Source organism: Coenobita brevimanus, chromosome 56 (genome assembly GCF_032717465.1).
Source record: "Coenobita brevimanus isolate Jiangsu-jjx chromosome 56, ASM3271746v2, whole genome shotgun sequence".
NCBI lineage: Eukaryota > Metazoa > Arthropoda > Malacostraca > Decapoda > Coenobitidae > Coenobita > Coenobita brevimanus.
Window position 1 is genome coordinate 23,388,638 of NC_137009.1, and position 17,057 is coordinate 23,405,694.

Here is a 17,057-nt window from a genome sequence, read left to right on the forward strand (position 1 = left end):
CAGTAAGCCAAAATGGAGGTCTAATGAAATTAAAAGTACCTTAATAGCCAAAAAACAGGCATACCATGAATATGAAACTACGCAAAATAATGATGATACATTACAGTACGAAAATCTATGTCACATATCAAAAAGACTTATTAAACAAAGCAAAACAGCACTGGAGATCCACATTGCTAATACGTGCAAGTCAAATCCTAAAGAATTTTACACTTACATTAGAAAGAAAAAGGTTATGACTACATCAAGAGGCCCTCTAGAAATGAACAAAGGCAAACACACAGGAAATGAGGTCGAAATGGTGAACATTTTTAACGATTACTTTGCGTCTGTTTTTACAGTAGAAAACACCACCAGAAACCCACTCTTATCCACAAACCAAGCAAACTGCACAGTCCTTAGTAACTTCGCTATCCATAGCAGCGATATCCGTTCAGCCATAAATAGCACAAACATAAACAAAACCCCTGACCCTGACAAAATACCACCGAGAATTTTCCAAGAAGCCAAGAATGAGTTACTGTTGCCATTCTTTGTCTTATTCAATAAATCGTTAAGTACTGGGAAAGTTTCATACGAATGGAAAGTAGCAAATGTAACACCAATTTCCAAAAAGGGAAATAAGTCGCACCCAGGATATTACAGACTACTCAAATCATATGATGACTCAAGAGCAGTAGATATAATTTACCTCGACTTTCAGAAAGCATTTGACGCTGTCCCTCACAGGGGTCTCCTGAGCAAATTAGAAGCACATGGAATAAAAGGAAATACGTGGAAATGGTTACAAGACTGGCACTCAGACCAAAAACAGTGAGTTGTGATAAACAGAAAGGAATCCAAATGGCGTAATGTGATTAGTGGCGTTCCCCAAGGCACAGTACTTGAACCGATACTTGTTATTATCTATAGAAATGATATTGATGAGAGTCTAAATTGTAAAGTATCCAATTTGCAGATGATACAAAAATAACGAGTAAAGTACCTTCAAAATACAGTAGCAGCAGTTACAAAATGACCTTCATACTATAGGAAGCTGGTCGGAAAAATGGCAAATGCAATTCAACACAGAGAAATGTAAAGTACTTTATACTGGAAGTAACAAAGTCCACACAAATTACAAAATGAATGATATTCAGTTATCAAGTACAGACAATGAAAAGGATCTTGGCGTGATAACATCAAATGACCAAAAACCTAGTAAGCAGTGCACCGAGGCGATTAAAATTGCAACAAATGGGTTTTATCAGAAGAACTTTTGAGTTTAAATTTGAAAAAGTCATACTTGCATTGTACAACTCGCTAGTGTGCCCCCATCTTGAGTATTGTGCGCAATTCTGGTCTCTGTACTACAGAAAGGACATAGAAAAATTAGAGAAAATACAGTGAAGAATCACAAAAATGATACCATGACTTAGAAACAAACCATATGAGGAACGCCTTGAAGAACTTAAATTATTTAGCCTAATGAAGCGCAGGTTAAGAGGTGACCTTATTGAAGTTTTCAAAATCATGAAGGGATATGACAACTTAGACATGAATAAATATTTTGAAATAGATCGGTCAAGTCAAACCAGAATCTATGGCTGCAAAATTATGGGAAAGGTTTCCAATCCCATGAAGCATAATACTTCTTCAACAAAGTCGTAAATATCTGAAACAGATTACCCTCAGATACTGTGAATAGTATATCAGGTAAGACATTCAAAAACAAAAGAGACAAGTATTTGCATGAGAATCCTCAGCTGACTCTTTTTCTGTCCGAATAGGCTACCATGCTTTTGGAGCTACGTGTAAGTTCATTCCCCTTTTGTCTACAAGACACCCTGTAAACAACGTACTCATACATAGCATTGCATCACGTCGTTATATACTTTTCAATAAATTCAAAGGAAATAAAGTAATATAAGCTCAGATTAGGATCTCCACAGCCCTGAGTTAACGGTCACTACACTTCCGACCTGTGATGGGCTGTGGATCACTGAGGGTCCCTGTTAGCCAAGTGACCACCATCGGGATTTCTTTAATGTACCAGTGGTCACTGCTTCAGGAGGAAACTTGTGCACTTGTTCCACATGGGAGAATTCTTTGTCTCAATGGAGTGAACGGAACTAGGGCCTGATTCATTGCTGCCTACCTCAAAATTGCCAGGCAAGACTGCCACACCACCCCTAAACATCCACACTGTGCACTGTGCAGTCCTCTCTTGTCTACAAGACACCCTGTAAACTTAACATACCCGTACATAGTGTTGTGTCATGTCATTATACATTTTTCAATTTCCTCAATGCAAATAAGGTAATATAAGCACAGATTAGGATCTGCACAGATAGCCCTGAGTTAACAGTCACTAGTCTTACTTTCGACCTGTGATGGGCTGTTGATCACTGAGGGTCCTGTTAGCCAAGTGAACACCATTTTTTTTTTTAATGTACCAGGGGTCACTGCTTCAGGAGGAAACTTGTGTACTTGTCCCACATGGGAGAGTTCCTTGTCTCAATGGAGTGAATGGAGCTAGGGCCTGATTGACTGCTGCCTACCTCAAAATCGCCAGGCAAGGCTGCCGCACCACCCCTAAACATCCATTCAGTGAACTGTACATCCACACTGTGCATTGTGCAGTCCCCTTTGGTCTATAAGACACCCTATCATATATTTTTCAATATCCCCAATGCAAAGAAAGTAATAAAAGCACAGATTAGGATCTGCACAGATAACCCTGAGTTAATGGTCACTACTCTTACTTTTGACCTGTGATGGGCAGTGGATCACTGAGGGTCCTGTTATCCAAGTGACAACCATCGGGATTTTTTAAATGTACCAGGGGTTACTGCTTCAGGAGGTGTACAGTACTTGTCCCACATGGGAGAGTTCTTTGTCTCAATGGAGTGAAGGGAGCTAGGGCCTGATTGACTGCTGCCAACCTCAAAAGCGCCAGGCAAGGCTGCCACACCATCCCTAAACGTCCACACTGTGCACTGTGTAGTTTCCATGTTATGCCTACAGACGCCCCATTAACTCAACGTACCTGTGTATAATGTCATGCCGTAACTATTAGTTTATTTGATTACTTTCTCTTTCAGGTTACTCAGATGGGTAGCTTATAGAAAGGTATTATAGATTGTGACATTTTCTTTCCAGTATTTCCTGTGAAATTTCCATGTCAGTTTTCGCATGGTGTATGTTTTTTTTTGCTTTTTTTTTCCACTTTTTCATGGAGGGTTTGGGGGTGGGGGGAGCCTTCTTGCTTTACAATCCTTATCCTTCAGCATGTAGAGTTAGATCTTGTAGTCATAGTTTCCCCTGTAAGAAGCAGCCTCAAAAGGACCATAAGGTCAGTTGCTGTTTTGCTTTCTTATGTAATCCTATGTAATCATCACCCCCCTCACCCCAAACTACCAACCCCTACAAACTTCCCCACCATATCGTGCCCGGCGATTGTGCCTGTCCTGAGCGTATGTCAAAACATTCCGATGCCTGTCTTTTCGGGGTTAGAAGACAAAAATCTTTTAAGTTTATAACATCATTCTCACCAACATGAGATACCCATGGGGTATCTTGCAACAGCTGGCCTATCTCAGAACTGGTAGCATCTGTAATGGCTGCTGCTTCATATAATGTTGCATCTTTTACTGAAATTTTCAGGCCATCCCTCATGTTTTTAACGAAAGTGGAGGATGCAATGAGGGAACCTACTTTAGTATGAGAGCAATAAAATTATATTAATGCTTTGCAAAATTCATCAAATGCTGTCTAACGGTCGAAGTAACCAGATTGTAACCTGGCACCCATGAGCGTTTTGCTTTGAACTAATTGGCTTCTGAGATAAGAGACCTTCAGTGGCATGGTAGTTATTTGCCAGTTATCAATATCGGTACTGATTTGTAGAGGAAATCGAATATAGATTCCGCGCTATCATTACCTGTGAATGTGGAGCTGTTTGGATCATCCAGAAAGATGGACTGTGGAGGGGGTACCGTGTTTGCTATCGATGTTTTGAGAAGGTGAGGAGCAGTCACTGCATGAAGTGGAGATGAAGAGGCAGCAGGGTCAAGTAAGGTGGTTGTGGAGGTGAGTGATGGTGTTGGTGGTGGAGTAGTGGTGGCGGTCACTGAAGAAAAATTAGTTGGTGAGCAAGAAGAATGACGATCAGGAGTCACTTTGGGAAGAAGGAGTAAGAGTACCTGGATTATAAGTATCTGGATTTTCTTCAACAGCAGTAATAGTAGGTGTTGTAGAGATAGTACTAGGATGATGTGTTGTAGGAATATTATCAATAATAGTGGTAGTAAGATTGGTCAGACTTGATTTCGCATAAGATTTACCGCTAAGGAGCAAATTCATATGACTATCATCACCACAGTCATGATCTTCACTATCATCCGTAATTGGCTGGCAAATAGGGGAGAGGTTAACTTTAAGGAAGTATGTCACGAATAAATGTAGAGTCTGAGCAGGAAGAGAGAGAGAGAGAGAGAGAGAGATAGGAAAGTACACAATTACAATTACGAGTAAGAAAATAAATTATATACGATGAATATTATATCAGGGAGTATGAATTATATACATTGAACATTATATGGAAGAAAATGATTTATGCACAATGAAAACTATGCCAAACAAAATGTCTATTTTATGACGAGTGAATAAAGAGAGATAGGAGAAAAGATTAATAAAAATGGAAAATGTAATCAACTGAACGAAATCAGAAACGAATATTGATAATAATCACAGTTTAGAGAAGGCAATATCTCCAAAGAAAGTGAGAATGTACCAGGAAATAATCACAAAGGTATTCACTAACGCTGAAACAGTCAGTGTTGAAAGAGGTGAAGTTTTCTCTGCCAAGGCCTGGGGCAGAATGAAGCTGGCGTCTCCTCCCATGTAAGAGAGCGAATGCATTAATTGGAGAAAGCAGAATAACGCTAGTCTTGACGTGGACGTATGCTAGTGGTGTAGTTTCTCTCCAGGCAGAGCGGTTGAGTTGACTGGAGAAGCCTGATGATGAAAAACCGGAAAGTGGAATGCTGTGGTTGGTCACACACCCGTCGCTGGATGACGTGGCTATGGAGTGGAGTGTGGATGTGGTCAACCTTGACTTGTCCGGGTGACTTAGGTGGAAGAATCTTTGTGAATGCTGATTGAAGACATGGGAGGCTCTAGGCAGTGACATAAGGTTTGCCTGTGGGTTGGGTTGTTAGGCTGCGACGATAAGTGTGAGGAGGTTGGACGCTGACTGATAATCACACACACAGAGTGTTAAGAGAGAAATGGAGTTAAGAGAGAAAAAATATTTATCTCATCATAAAGATGCTGGACACACACGCTTCAGTTGCACACAATGAAAGGGAGGAGGTGTTGAGACGAGCAGGCAGGTGTAAGCCTGCAGATAAGTAAATGCAGTGATCACACAGCAAAAGCCGAGGACATGTAGTATAAGATATGGTGGGCACTGTGAGAGTACATTCGATCAAAGACGTATCGGTGCACAGGGGGTGCAATACCTACCGAAACGGTTTGAACAACTGCTGACATTAGCAACGTCTCATTGCATATCATCAGTGTCTGTCTATATAAACATTACATTTGCTATATGTCTGCAAGAGGATATTGGTAGTTGGCGATATATGACACCTCCCGACATCAGGGCTACCAACGTGTGGTAGGTCGGATACTAATATTTCAGTGACCTTCGTTCTGTGGTCCCAAATGTTTCACGCATGTTGTGCACCGACACTTTTGTGATCCAGTGTACAACTGCTGGGTGATTGTGTGGCAGGCAACTTCTACGGACCAGGAGTGGCAGGACGATTATGTATAAAACAAGGTGCGGCTTACCGGCAGTGTTTCTGACAAAGTTTGATGGAGGCGTGAAAATGCGGGTTGAAGCACTGCACTGCCACCAACTGATACCAATTTTAAGTAAAAAAGGTTGTAGCCAAAGTTGGTTGCGTTTTTGCGGTTTTTATTCTTGACTAGAAGATTACAGATGTGCTCTGTCTGAGCCCTGCCTTTGAACTAACTCGATTGGCCTGCTTGCTCCTCACTCCCTAGCTCTTTAGACCTTTGTTACCAAAAATCCAGGCCCGACGCCAGCTGACATCACACATTAGGACACATGGACATCAGCTATTACACCTACACATGGCTACACCTATAACTTGCACATGGCCACAGCTAAGCACAATTGGATATACACTAATATATATTGACATCAGTTTGCAAAAAATTATTAAATAATTTGTAACATTCCAGCATGAGTCACGTATCTTCAGCTTTAAGATAATAAACAATTCAAACACAGTCAAAGCGTGAGTCAGTTGAACACAGTTTCAACATTGGTCAAAGAATACATTTTCAACATGAGTAAAGTGCGGAATACAGATGGTAATAGCCGGGCTCAATATTATTACCATTCTTCGACCTACAGGAGCCTGAGTATAGGCCACTGTTTTCCAGTCCGAAAAAAGAAAAAAATGAAGGGTGGTTCACCAGCCTGCTTCCATTGGTGACAGTACATGACTGCAAAACCTTCAGACACCCTTTATCTTTTGGTCACACACTCACATATACTGTCCAGCCATTCTTGTCTTGATCCATTGCTCCTGAGTACCGTGATAGACCAAGACGTAGGTGGATGGATTTGATAAGCAGATAGCTGAGGATGAATGATCTGTTGGTTTTGCATACAAAACCACGCAGAAAGATGCTCCTCGTAGAGATAAGGTCAGCACAACAAACAATTGTAGTGGCCACTGAGTTGCATTTAATTATTTCCTTTAAAAATATACTATGTCCCAAAATCTCTTCCTGTGCCACTTTATATTATTGCCTTTACATGAGCCAATCTCAGTTACTTCCTTTACTGCAGACTTAATTTGATGTATTTAGAATGAAATGGATATTTGAATGTGTGTGGTGATGTATACAACGGATGAGATTTCTGCAGCAAATAATTATCTATGTATATCAGTTTGTTCTATTGCACATTAACTTATTAAACTTCCAGTGGAATGAATGTATGAGCGTGTGGGATGGTGTTTGTCTGCAATGGGGTTCTGCACTATCGGTTCTCTATTGCATTTAGTCCACCAAAGTCTTCATTTAGACAATACATCCTATTAAACTCTCCTTGAAATGAAGGTGTGGGTGCATTTGGTGATTTCTGTGTGGTGGCATTCATTTCCTTTCCATTAGTGTACTTTATCTTTATTTTTTGATAGGATATATACAGCAGATTCTCTACACACTTTCCTTTCAGTGAAGGCTTGGGTGTGTGTGGTGGTGTCTGTGTGTGGTGGAATTCTGCTTTATCATGTGTTCTACCAAATTCAAGCCACTGTCTCCTCCTCCTGCCTCCTGGATTCCCAAGCCTTCATGCTCATCCTGGCTTCCTTCCTCAGCCAGTCCCTCTCTGGCTACCTCTGGCTCTCTGCGGGAAGGGTGATGAGTCTCACTCCCTTTTCTTCATCGCTTACTTTTATTTTGAACTTACCAACTTACCATTAGTCAGGATATATTCACACACACACACACACTTCTACCCAGAAACGGTTGAAAAGGCAACGTACAATAAGTTAGCTGAAAATGTAAATATACTAGAGAAAACTTTTCAAATGGAAATCGATGATATAAAAAATGAGCAATGCAAGCAGGATGGAAAAAATGAAAAATCTATAAAGGAAATAAACAAAAAAGCCACAACAACTGATGAACAATCTATCTATCTATCTATTGCCAGACGTCTCAATCCCGTTTGGGGTGGCCACAAACAAATCGCCTCCAAGTCGCCCTGTCCCCCGCCATTTCACTGCCCTGGTCCCAACTCACACCCCCCTCTCTCATATACCTCTCCACCCCATCCCTCCATCTCATCCTCGGCCTCCCCCTCCCTCTTCCCCCCTCCACCTCACTCACATACACTCTCTTCGTCAGTCTTTCACCCTCCATCCTCTCCACATGGCCAAACCACCTCAGTGTGTTCCTCCTAACGCTTCCTATCACATCCACATCCACACCACAATGCTCCTTTATATCCTCATTCGTCAGCCTGTCTCTCCACGTGACTCCACAGGCTCCTCTTAAATAACTCATTTCCACTGCTCTCACTCTTGACTTGTGTCCTTCCAACAATGTCCAAGCTTCACTTCCGTACGTTAGAGTTGGTATCACAATACTGTCATGTAGTAACTTTTTCACTTCCATGCTCACTTCCCTGTTTCTTATCACTGCTTTCAAGGAACCAGCTACCTTTCTTCCCTGCTGTACCCTTTCAAGCACTTCACCCTCCAAACCTCCATCCTTACTCATCACACTACCCAAATACTTAAACGTACTCACATTTTCCAATTCCTCACCATCCAACCTCGCTGTACATTCACTAACTTCACCTCTCTCAAAGACCATCACTTTACTCTTCCCTACTTTCACCTTTAGGTTCCGTTTCTTACACACTCTCTCAAACTCATCCACCAAGCCTTGCAGCTCCCCTTCGTCTTCACTCAACAACACAGTATCATCTGCAAACAACAGATCAACTGCGTTAAATTCACCGAGAATGAAGGCTAGTGAAATGGTATATGCAGTTGTCAACTAAGAGAGAATTATGGGTGATTTCAGAAATGATAAGGTGAAAATCATTCAAGGAAGCAGTCTCATAGAGCAAAGTAGCAATATTGAAGAAAAAATAACACAGGCAAATGAAATGGTGAGAAATGGCAAAGATAAGGTACAAACTACGTAGGATGAAAAGGTGAAAGTAAAGAATGATTTAGATACAAAGGTGGAAGAAAAAAGTGTAAGAAAGGAAGTGAAAGAAATCATAAAAACAACCCAAAACTAATCAGGGAAGCTGTGGAGATTAACCAATCTACAGTAATTAGTGGCATAGGTGAAAAAATTAAAAAGAATCTCAAGGGACAAAAAGGAGATGGAAAATATAATGAACCCACTGAAGCAAGTATCAGAGGATATCTGTGATAAAGATATAGAAGAAAATAAAAGGCTAGGGAAATATGACAGAAGTAAGGCAATGCCCCTGAATGTAACCTTTCCGAGTGCAAACACTGTAGGGGAATATTATAAAATGCCAGCAGACTCATGAAAACAGAGAAATTTTAAAAATATGGATAAAAAGATGCTCAACTCAAGAGGAATTGAGAACACTAAGGGAGAAGAGGAAGGAAGCAAAAACAAAGCAGGAGGAAAGATCAGAGGAAGAGAAGAGCAAATTATTTTACAAAATAATTAGATTGCAGGAATGAAAATGGTACATAAACCCCCCTACCCCTGGGGGTAGGGTTTTTTTTCAAGAATACTGCCCCAGTATCCCTGCTTGTCGTAAAAGGCGACTAAAAGGGTTGGCGGAGGGTTAGTGCCCCTTCCCGGAAAACAACTAACTAAAAAAACAAACAAGAAGCCTCGGACAAGAACTGACCAAATGATGACGACCCAGGACCGGACAAAGGACTTGGTAATGGGTACATGGAATGTAAGAGGAGCGAATGATAAGGTGAAAGAGAGAGAGATTGTCCAGGTGCTTGAGGGTGCGAAAGTGGATGTACAGTATGTGGAATAACTGAAACAAAATGGAGAGGTGAAAGTGTGAGAGAATGGGCGTATGGATGGGGTATATGTGCAGGAGTAGGTGAGAATGAGAGGGCAAAGGAAGGAGTATGTATAGTTGTGAGTAAAAGATGGAAGAAGAGCATAAGACAGTATGGATCAGTTGGGTCAAGGATTGTGTGGGTAAAGTTGAAAGTTGGAATACCAATGTGGGCTATTGTGTGTGTGTAGGCGCCAACGCAAGATCGTGCTAGAAGAGTGAGAGAAGAGGTCTGGACAAATCTAGAAGTGTGCATGGAAAAGTTTCGAAGGAATGAGAGTGTTTTTGATCGGTGATATGAATGGTAAAGTTGGAAATGTGAAGGTGGATGGAATAGTTGGTGAGTGGGATGTGCCTGCTGAGATAGATGAGAATGGGAGTGCGTTAGTGGACATTTGTGCTGGGAGGGGGTTGGTTATAGCCAATACCCTCTTCAGGCATAAAATGATCCACAGGTATACATGGCAAGTGATGAGAAGGGTGGGTGGTGAACTGAATGAAAGGAAGGCAATCATTGATTATGTGTGTGTGGATGAAAGGATGCGAAGATGTGTAATGGATGCAAGAGCTTATAGAGGTTGGGGGAGTGGACTTTCTGACCACTACTTGGTGGTGGCCAGAATTAGAATTCAAGTAAGATGGAGGAATAGAAGAAGGGAAAGACGAGAGGAAGGAGTAGTTGCAAGGAGAGTGGAAAGGTTACAAGAGGATGAGAAAAAGGCAGAGTATAAGAGAGAAGTGGAGGAACAATTGGGCAAATATGAATTGGAGCAGATGGGAGACGTGGAAGGTGTGTGTAGGATATTTACAGAAGAAATATGTGCAGCATGTGATGTGGTGTGTGGAAGGAAGAGAAGACAGAGGGGGGTGCAAGGAACAGCGTGGTGGACTTAAGAGGTGAGACAGGCTGTGGCACAAAAGAAGAAAACATACAATGAATGGATGAGAAAGAGGGACGTGGAAGAAGTTGAGAGGCGGAAGAGTGAGTTATATGTAGAAAGAAAGAGAGATGTGAAAAGATTAGTAAGAGAGAGTAAGAAGAGAGTGGATGAGGAATTTAGAAGGAATTTGAGTGTAAAGTAGAGGAACTGTAAGAAAATGTTCTGGAAAGAGGTGAAAAGAGTAAGACAGGGTGGAAGTGAAGTTGGCAGGGGAGTGAAGGATAAAAATGGTAGATTACTAGTGGAGAAGGGAGAAGAAGTGAGCAGATGGAGAGAACACTTTAAGGAATTGTTGAACATAGAGGATGGAAGTAATGCGAGTATAAGTGGCTGGGGAATGGCTGGGAGAAGGAGGGAGGTGAAAAGACAGGAAGAAATCAGTAGGATAGAAGTTGTGGAAGCAATGAAGAAAGTTAAATTGAGGAAAGCCCCAGGAATTGATGGAGTGAAATGCTGAAGCATGGGTGAGAGATAGTAGTAGAATGGATGTGGAAGATGTGCAGATTGGCCTGGTAGGAAGGTAGAGTCCCGGAGGATTGGAAGTCAGGTATAATTATTCCCTTGTACAAAGGAAAAGGGGAAAAAGAAGTGTGTGGTAATCATAGGGGCATTTGTCTTCTTAGTATAATAGGAAAAGTGTATGGTAGGATACTTATTGACAGTTAGAGAAAGAACAGAGAAATTAGTTGGAGAAGAACAGGGAGGCTTTAGGAAGGGAAGAGGTTGTGTAGATCAGATATTCATTCTTAGATCTTTAGTGGAAAAGTTTCTGGAGAAGGGAAAGAAGTTGTAAGCGGCTTTCATGGATTTGGAGAAAGCATATGACAAGGTGGATAGGCAAGGATTGTGGAAAGTGTTAAGAATATATGGAGTAGATGGGAAGTTGTTGAATGCTGTGAAGAGTATGTATGATGGTGCTAAGGCTGCAGTGCGTGTGGATGGTGAACTAAGTGAATTTTTCTCTTTGAATGTTGGGTTGAAACAGGGATGTGTCATGTCTCCATGGTTGTTCAATCTGTACATAGATGGGGTAATAAAAGAGGTACAAGGTAGGGTAGTGGATGTTGGAGTGGCCCTGATGAGAGAGGATAGTGTTTGGAAACTCCCTGTACCGTTGTTTGCAGATGATACTGTGTTGTTGAGTGAAGACGAAGGGGAGCTGCAAGGCTTGGTGGATGAGTTTGAGAGAGTGTGTAAGAAACGGAATCTAAAGGTGAATGTAGGGAAGAGTAAAGTGATGGTCTTTGAGAGAGGTGAAGTCAGTGAATGTACAGCGAGGTTGGATGGTGAGGAATTGGAAAAATGTGAGTACGTTTAAGTACTTGGGTAGTGTGATGAGAAAGGATGGAGGTTTGGAGGGTGAAGTGCTTGACAGGGTACAGCAGGGAAGAAAGGTTGCTGGTTCTTTGAAAGCAGTGATAAGAAACAGGGAAGTGAGCATGGAAGTGAAAAAGTTACTACATGCCAGTATTGTGATACCAACTCTAACGTATGGAAGTGAAGCTTGGACGTTGTTGGAAGGACACAAGTCAAGAGTGAGAGGAGTGGAAATGAGTTATTTAAGAGGAGCCTGTGGAGTCACATGGAGAGACAGGCTGACGAATGAGGATATAAAGAAGCGTTGTGGTGTGGATGTGGATGTGATAGGAAGCGTTATGAGGAACACACTGAGGTGGTTTGGCCATGTGGAGAGGATGGAGGGTGAAAGACTGACGAAGAGAGTGTATGTGAGTGAGGTGGAGAGGGGAAGAGGGAGGGGGGGGCCGAGGATGAGATGGAGGGATGGGGTGGAGAGTTATATGAGAGAGGGGGGTGTGAGTTGGGAGCAGGGCAGTGAAATGGTGGGGGACAGTGCGACTTGGAGGTGATTTGTTTGTGGCCACCCCAAACGGGATTGAGGCGTCTGGTAATAGATAGATAGATAGACTTAAGGTATAGCAAATATGTAAACAAGATGATTAATCTCATGTGCTCAAATGTAGATGGAATGGCATCTAAATTATTATAGATGAAAGACTATACCAAGGAAAAAGAGCCACATATTATAAGCCAAACTGAAATAAAATTAACCCCAAGGATATCAAAAGATACCCTAAACCTAGGGAAATACAGTATCTGAAGACGAGATAAGAATTAAAAAAAAAAAAAAAGGAGGAGGAATTATGATATTAACAAAGGAAAATCTACAAGTCAAAGCAATAAAGCTACATATACCCTCATAAGCAGAAATAATTGCAGTAGAGATTAACACATCTGAAGGGAAAGCAAATGTGGCTAATTTATACATGCCACCAAAAACAAACATTTGTGAAAGAAGCGAATATGAAGACCTGGCAGAGAGTTCAATTCAGAGTTTAAGTGCATTACTACATAGAATGGAAGAGAAATATGAAAGAATTATATTAACTGTTGATTTCAACCCAAATATAAATTGGAATATTTTACATGCATGAAGCCATGAAAGTGTTGGGAGTTTTTCCTAACACAACATGTAAAAGAAAACACCAGAAAAAAAATGACTTGATGATCCATCAGTATTTGATCATATATTTACTAGGCAAGAGAATTTTATTGACTATAATATATCACCCTCCTTTGGGCAAAAGTGACCATGTAGTATTACACTGCAACTTCATGATTGCACATGACATAAATAACAGTAATGAGAGTTACAAGAAGAGCCTAAATTACAAAAAGGGTAACTACCATGACCTAAAGAAGTACTTCTTAGAAATATATTGGGGAAAGGATGTTAGAGGGCAAGATTTAAATGTTATATGTAGAAAATTCTGTGAATTTTATGAAACAGAAGTCCAAAATTACATCCCACTGAACAAAGAAACAAATAAAATTAAAGAAATGGTTTAATACAGCGTAAAAAAAAATAAGGAAAAAAAGATACTTGCTGTGTAATAGATACAGAAGACACAATAGTGAGAGGGCATATAACAACAACAAACAGGCAAGAAATGATTATACACTAAAAAGGAGAGAAGGCCAAATACAGTGAGAGGAAGACACATATAAATAAAATTCATGATCAACCTAAGCTATTTTGCAGCTACATCCGAAACGAAACCAAAATTAAAGATAAAACACAATGCATTACGGAAGATGGGATCTTTTATACACAACTACCGACCAGTATTATTAACCACTGCTGTAAGTAAGATACCAGAAAAGCTGATAAGAAACGTTTGGGTAAACCATCTAGAAGAACACGATAACAGAAAGGCAGTTCGGTTACAGAAAGGGAAAAATTTATGTTACTAATCTATTAAGCTACTGTCTATAATAAAGGTGCAGAAATATTATGGAAAAGAGGAGGGGTGGACAGTATCTATCTAGATTTCAAGAAAGCATTTGACAGAGTACTGCACCAAAGACTTTTATGGAAACTGTGCCATCAAGGAGGAATCCAAGGCAACCTGTACTGTTGGATACACGATTTTCTCAGAAGAAGGGATTTGAGAACTGTAGGAAGGGGTAATTACTCATCACAGAGGGAACTGACTAGCCGAGTTCCACAGGGCTCACTCCTGGCACCAATTATGTTTTTAGTGTATATAAATGACATAGTAGCACTGGAAAATGAAGCTATCTAAATATGTTTGCTGATGGTGCAAAAATACAAAGAAGAATTACTAACACACACGCTTTCAGAGAGCTACAAGAAGAATTAAATAAACCTCATGAATGGAGAAATAAATGGGAAATGGAATTCGCTGTGGACAAGTTTCATGTAATTAAATTTGGTAAAAGTGAAAAAAGACCAGATTGGGATTATAAGGTAGGAAGTTCAACCCTACTGTACACGTATCAGAAACAGAGAAGAATCGTGGAGCGAATATAAATAACAGGCTATCTCCAGCTGACCACATCAATGAGAAGGTATGGACATTTATACATATCTTGCTAATAGTTATGAGAATAGCATTCACATACACAAATGAAGACATACTGAAAAAGCTAATATCATCATTCATCACACCAACCCTGGGGTATGCATCGTAGTTTGGAATCCTTATATCAAAAACCACATAGATAAGATTGAAAAAGTACAAGTGGCTGCCACAAGATGGGTACCATGCTTAAGGGATCTAAGCTACGAAGAAAGACTAGAAAAAAACTGAATCTAGCAACAGTGTAGGAGAGAAGGAAAAGAGGAGACATGATTATGTTATATAAATGCATCTCAGGGAAAGAGAATAGACATAAATGAGTATATAACCTATGGGGAAGTATTAACAAGAGGACACTGCAAAAAACTACATAAAAGAGAGGTCCAAAAGACGTAAGGAAATTCAGTTTCCCAAACAGGGCAATTTTGATCAATGGAATGCTCATCGAATGAAATCGTGTGTGCCAAAACGATTCATAAATTTAAGGATATGTATGATAAACATGATTTAATACACAGGATAGTACGAGTTTGACACATTCCTGTTCAGATACAATTAGGTAAGAACAATTAGATAAGAACACACACACAAAACACACACACACACACACACACACACACACACACACACACACACACACACACACACACACACACACACACACACACACACACATAAAGACATACTCTTAATTGACACTTTAGAAGCTGGGGCCACACCCGGGAGCTGTGGTACTTATTAATGTTATCCGTTTTCTAATTAAATAATGGAGTAGAAACTTTTTTTTTTTCACTTATGCTTCATTAATACTAACACTTTTTGCAATTTGGAAATATTTCGCTTATAATCATCACATAATCTATTGTACTTGTATCGATGGTTGCAAGGTTACTACAAACTGCTGAGTGTCGAGTCTCTCAAATTCATAAAATTATCTACATATATACCTTGGCTGTTTCCCCTCCCCCCCCCAGAAAAGGGGAGGGAGGCAGCCGAGACAGGACGACTCACTCCTAATTTACTCATCCACGCACGCACATGTACACTACCATTATAATCTGTTTTTCATTTAATATATCATGATGTCACGAGGCCGAGTTCCTAATCAAATTTCATATTTACACATTGATTTGGTGGCATGTAAAAATGCAAACGATAAATACATAGAAAATAAGAGGTAATGAAGACTACTGACAGCATCACTTTGAAAGAAGTGTAGCAGCTGCCAACTTTCCCCAGGTGTTTCTTGGGTTCTGGTTCCTGTACGCCTTCTTGGTGACGACCCACTACAAGACCTCCCTCACCAGCAATTTAGCAGTGCCCTTCATTCCCCCACCGCTAGACACTCTCCAGCAGCTCCTTGGGTCCAACCTGAAGTATGGTGTGGAGGAGGTTAAGGCAGGTATTCACAAAGCAGACAAAGACTCATATACATTTGAGGTTAAGGATGAAAAGTTTTGAAATCGTTTATTATCTTATCCTCTTTTTATGGATATATGTCATAATCTACAGTCAGTCATTCGGTTATTATTATTTGCCACAAACTTGAGTTTTTTCATACTCAGGATTGCCAGACAACCAAAACACAGGGGAAAAAGTAACTCGTGGCCAGTTTCATCGAAGGCAGGGGTCTCAGTGCAATGTGTGTGTGTGTGTGTGTGTGTGTGTGTGAGAGAGAGAGAGAGAGAGAGAGAGAGAGAGGGAGAGAGAGGGAGGAGGGGAGGGGGCATAGGAGGGAGAATGTGGTGAGTAGTCAAAATGTAACTGGACAGTAAAAGAAACTCATTTGCATTCCCAGTTCTCTCAAGGCAACAGAAACGTAACTGCCAAGAAAGATCTAGCGAGTAAAATTAGCTTTATAAGGGCATGTTCTCAAAGTATGATGAAAACTTGCCAGCATATTTCACTTTCCTTCCTCATAATTCGGAACACCAACTCTCCACACCCGCATCCCAGTGCATCAAAGGGTGGACAGGGGCGTGCCATGCTACACCGACGAGAACACCATGTGGTTGACTAATATTGTATTGTTTTCTTTTACTCATCATTTAGACTCATGATTTCTCCAATTGTACAATTGGAGAAATCATGAGTCTAAATGATGAGTAAAAGAAAACAATACAATATTAGTCAACCACATGGTGTTCTCGTCGGTGTAGCATGGCACGCCCCTGTCCACCCTTTGATGCACTGGGATGCGGGTGTTGAGAGTTGGTGTTCCGAATTATGAGGAAGGAAAGTGAAATATGCTGGCAAGTTTTCATCATACTTTGAGAACATGCCCTTATAAAGCTAATTTTACTCGCTAGATCTTTCTTGGCAGTTACGTTTCTGTTGCCTTGAGAGAACTGGGAATGCAAATGAGTTTCTTTTACTGTCCAGTTACATTTTGACTACTCACCACATTCTCCCTCCTATGCCCCCTCCCCTCCTCTCTCTCTCTCTCTCTCTCTCTCTCTCTCTCTCTCTCTCTCTCTCTCTCACACACACACACACACACACACACACACACATTGCACTGAGACCCCTGCCTTCGATGAAACTGGCCACGAGTTACTTTTTCCCCTTTGTTTTGGTTGTCTGGCAATCCTGAGTATGAAAAAACTCAAG

At 40.8% G+C, this 17,057-nt stretch overlaps 1 protein-coding gene across 1 annotated transcript in view; it reads left to right on the top strand.

The window, feature by feature from the left end:
- Positions 1–15,908, top strand: part of LOC145401661 (glutamate receptor ionotropic, delta-2-like) — a 49,571-nt gene extending 33,663 nt beyond the window's left edge. The window contains exon 5 of the mRNA XM_080273851.1: positions 15,687–15,908. Within this exon, the coding sequence (XP_080129977.1) occupies positions 15,687–15,908 (222 nt within the window). The remainder of the gene's footprint in view (positions 1–15,686) is intronic.
- Positions 15,909–17,057: the final 1,149 nt, after the last annotated feature.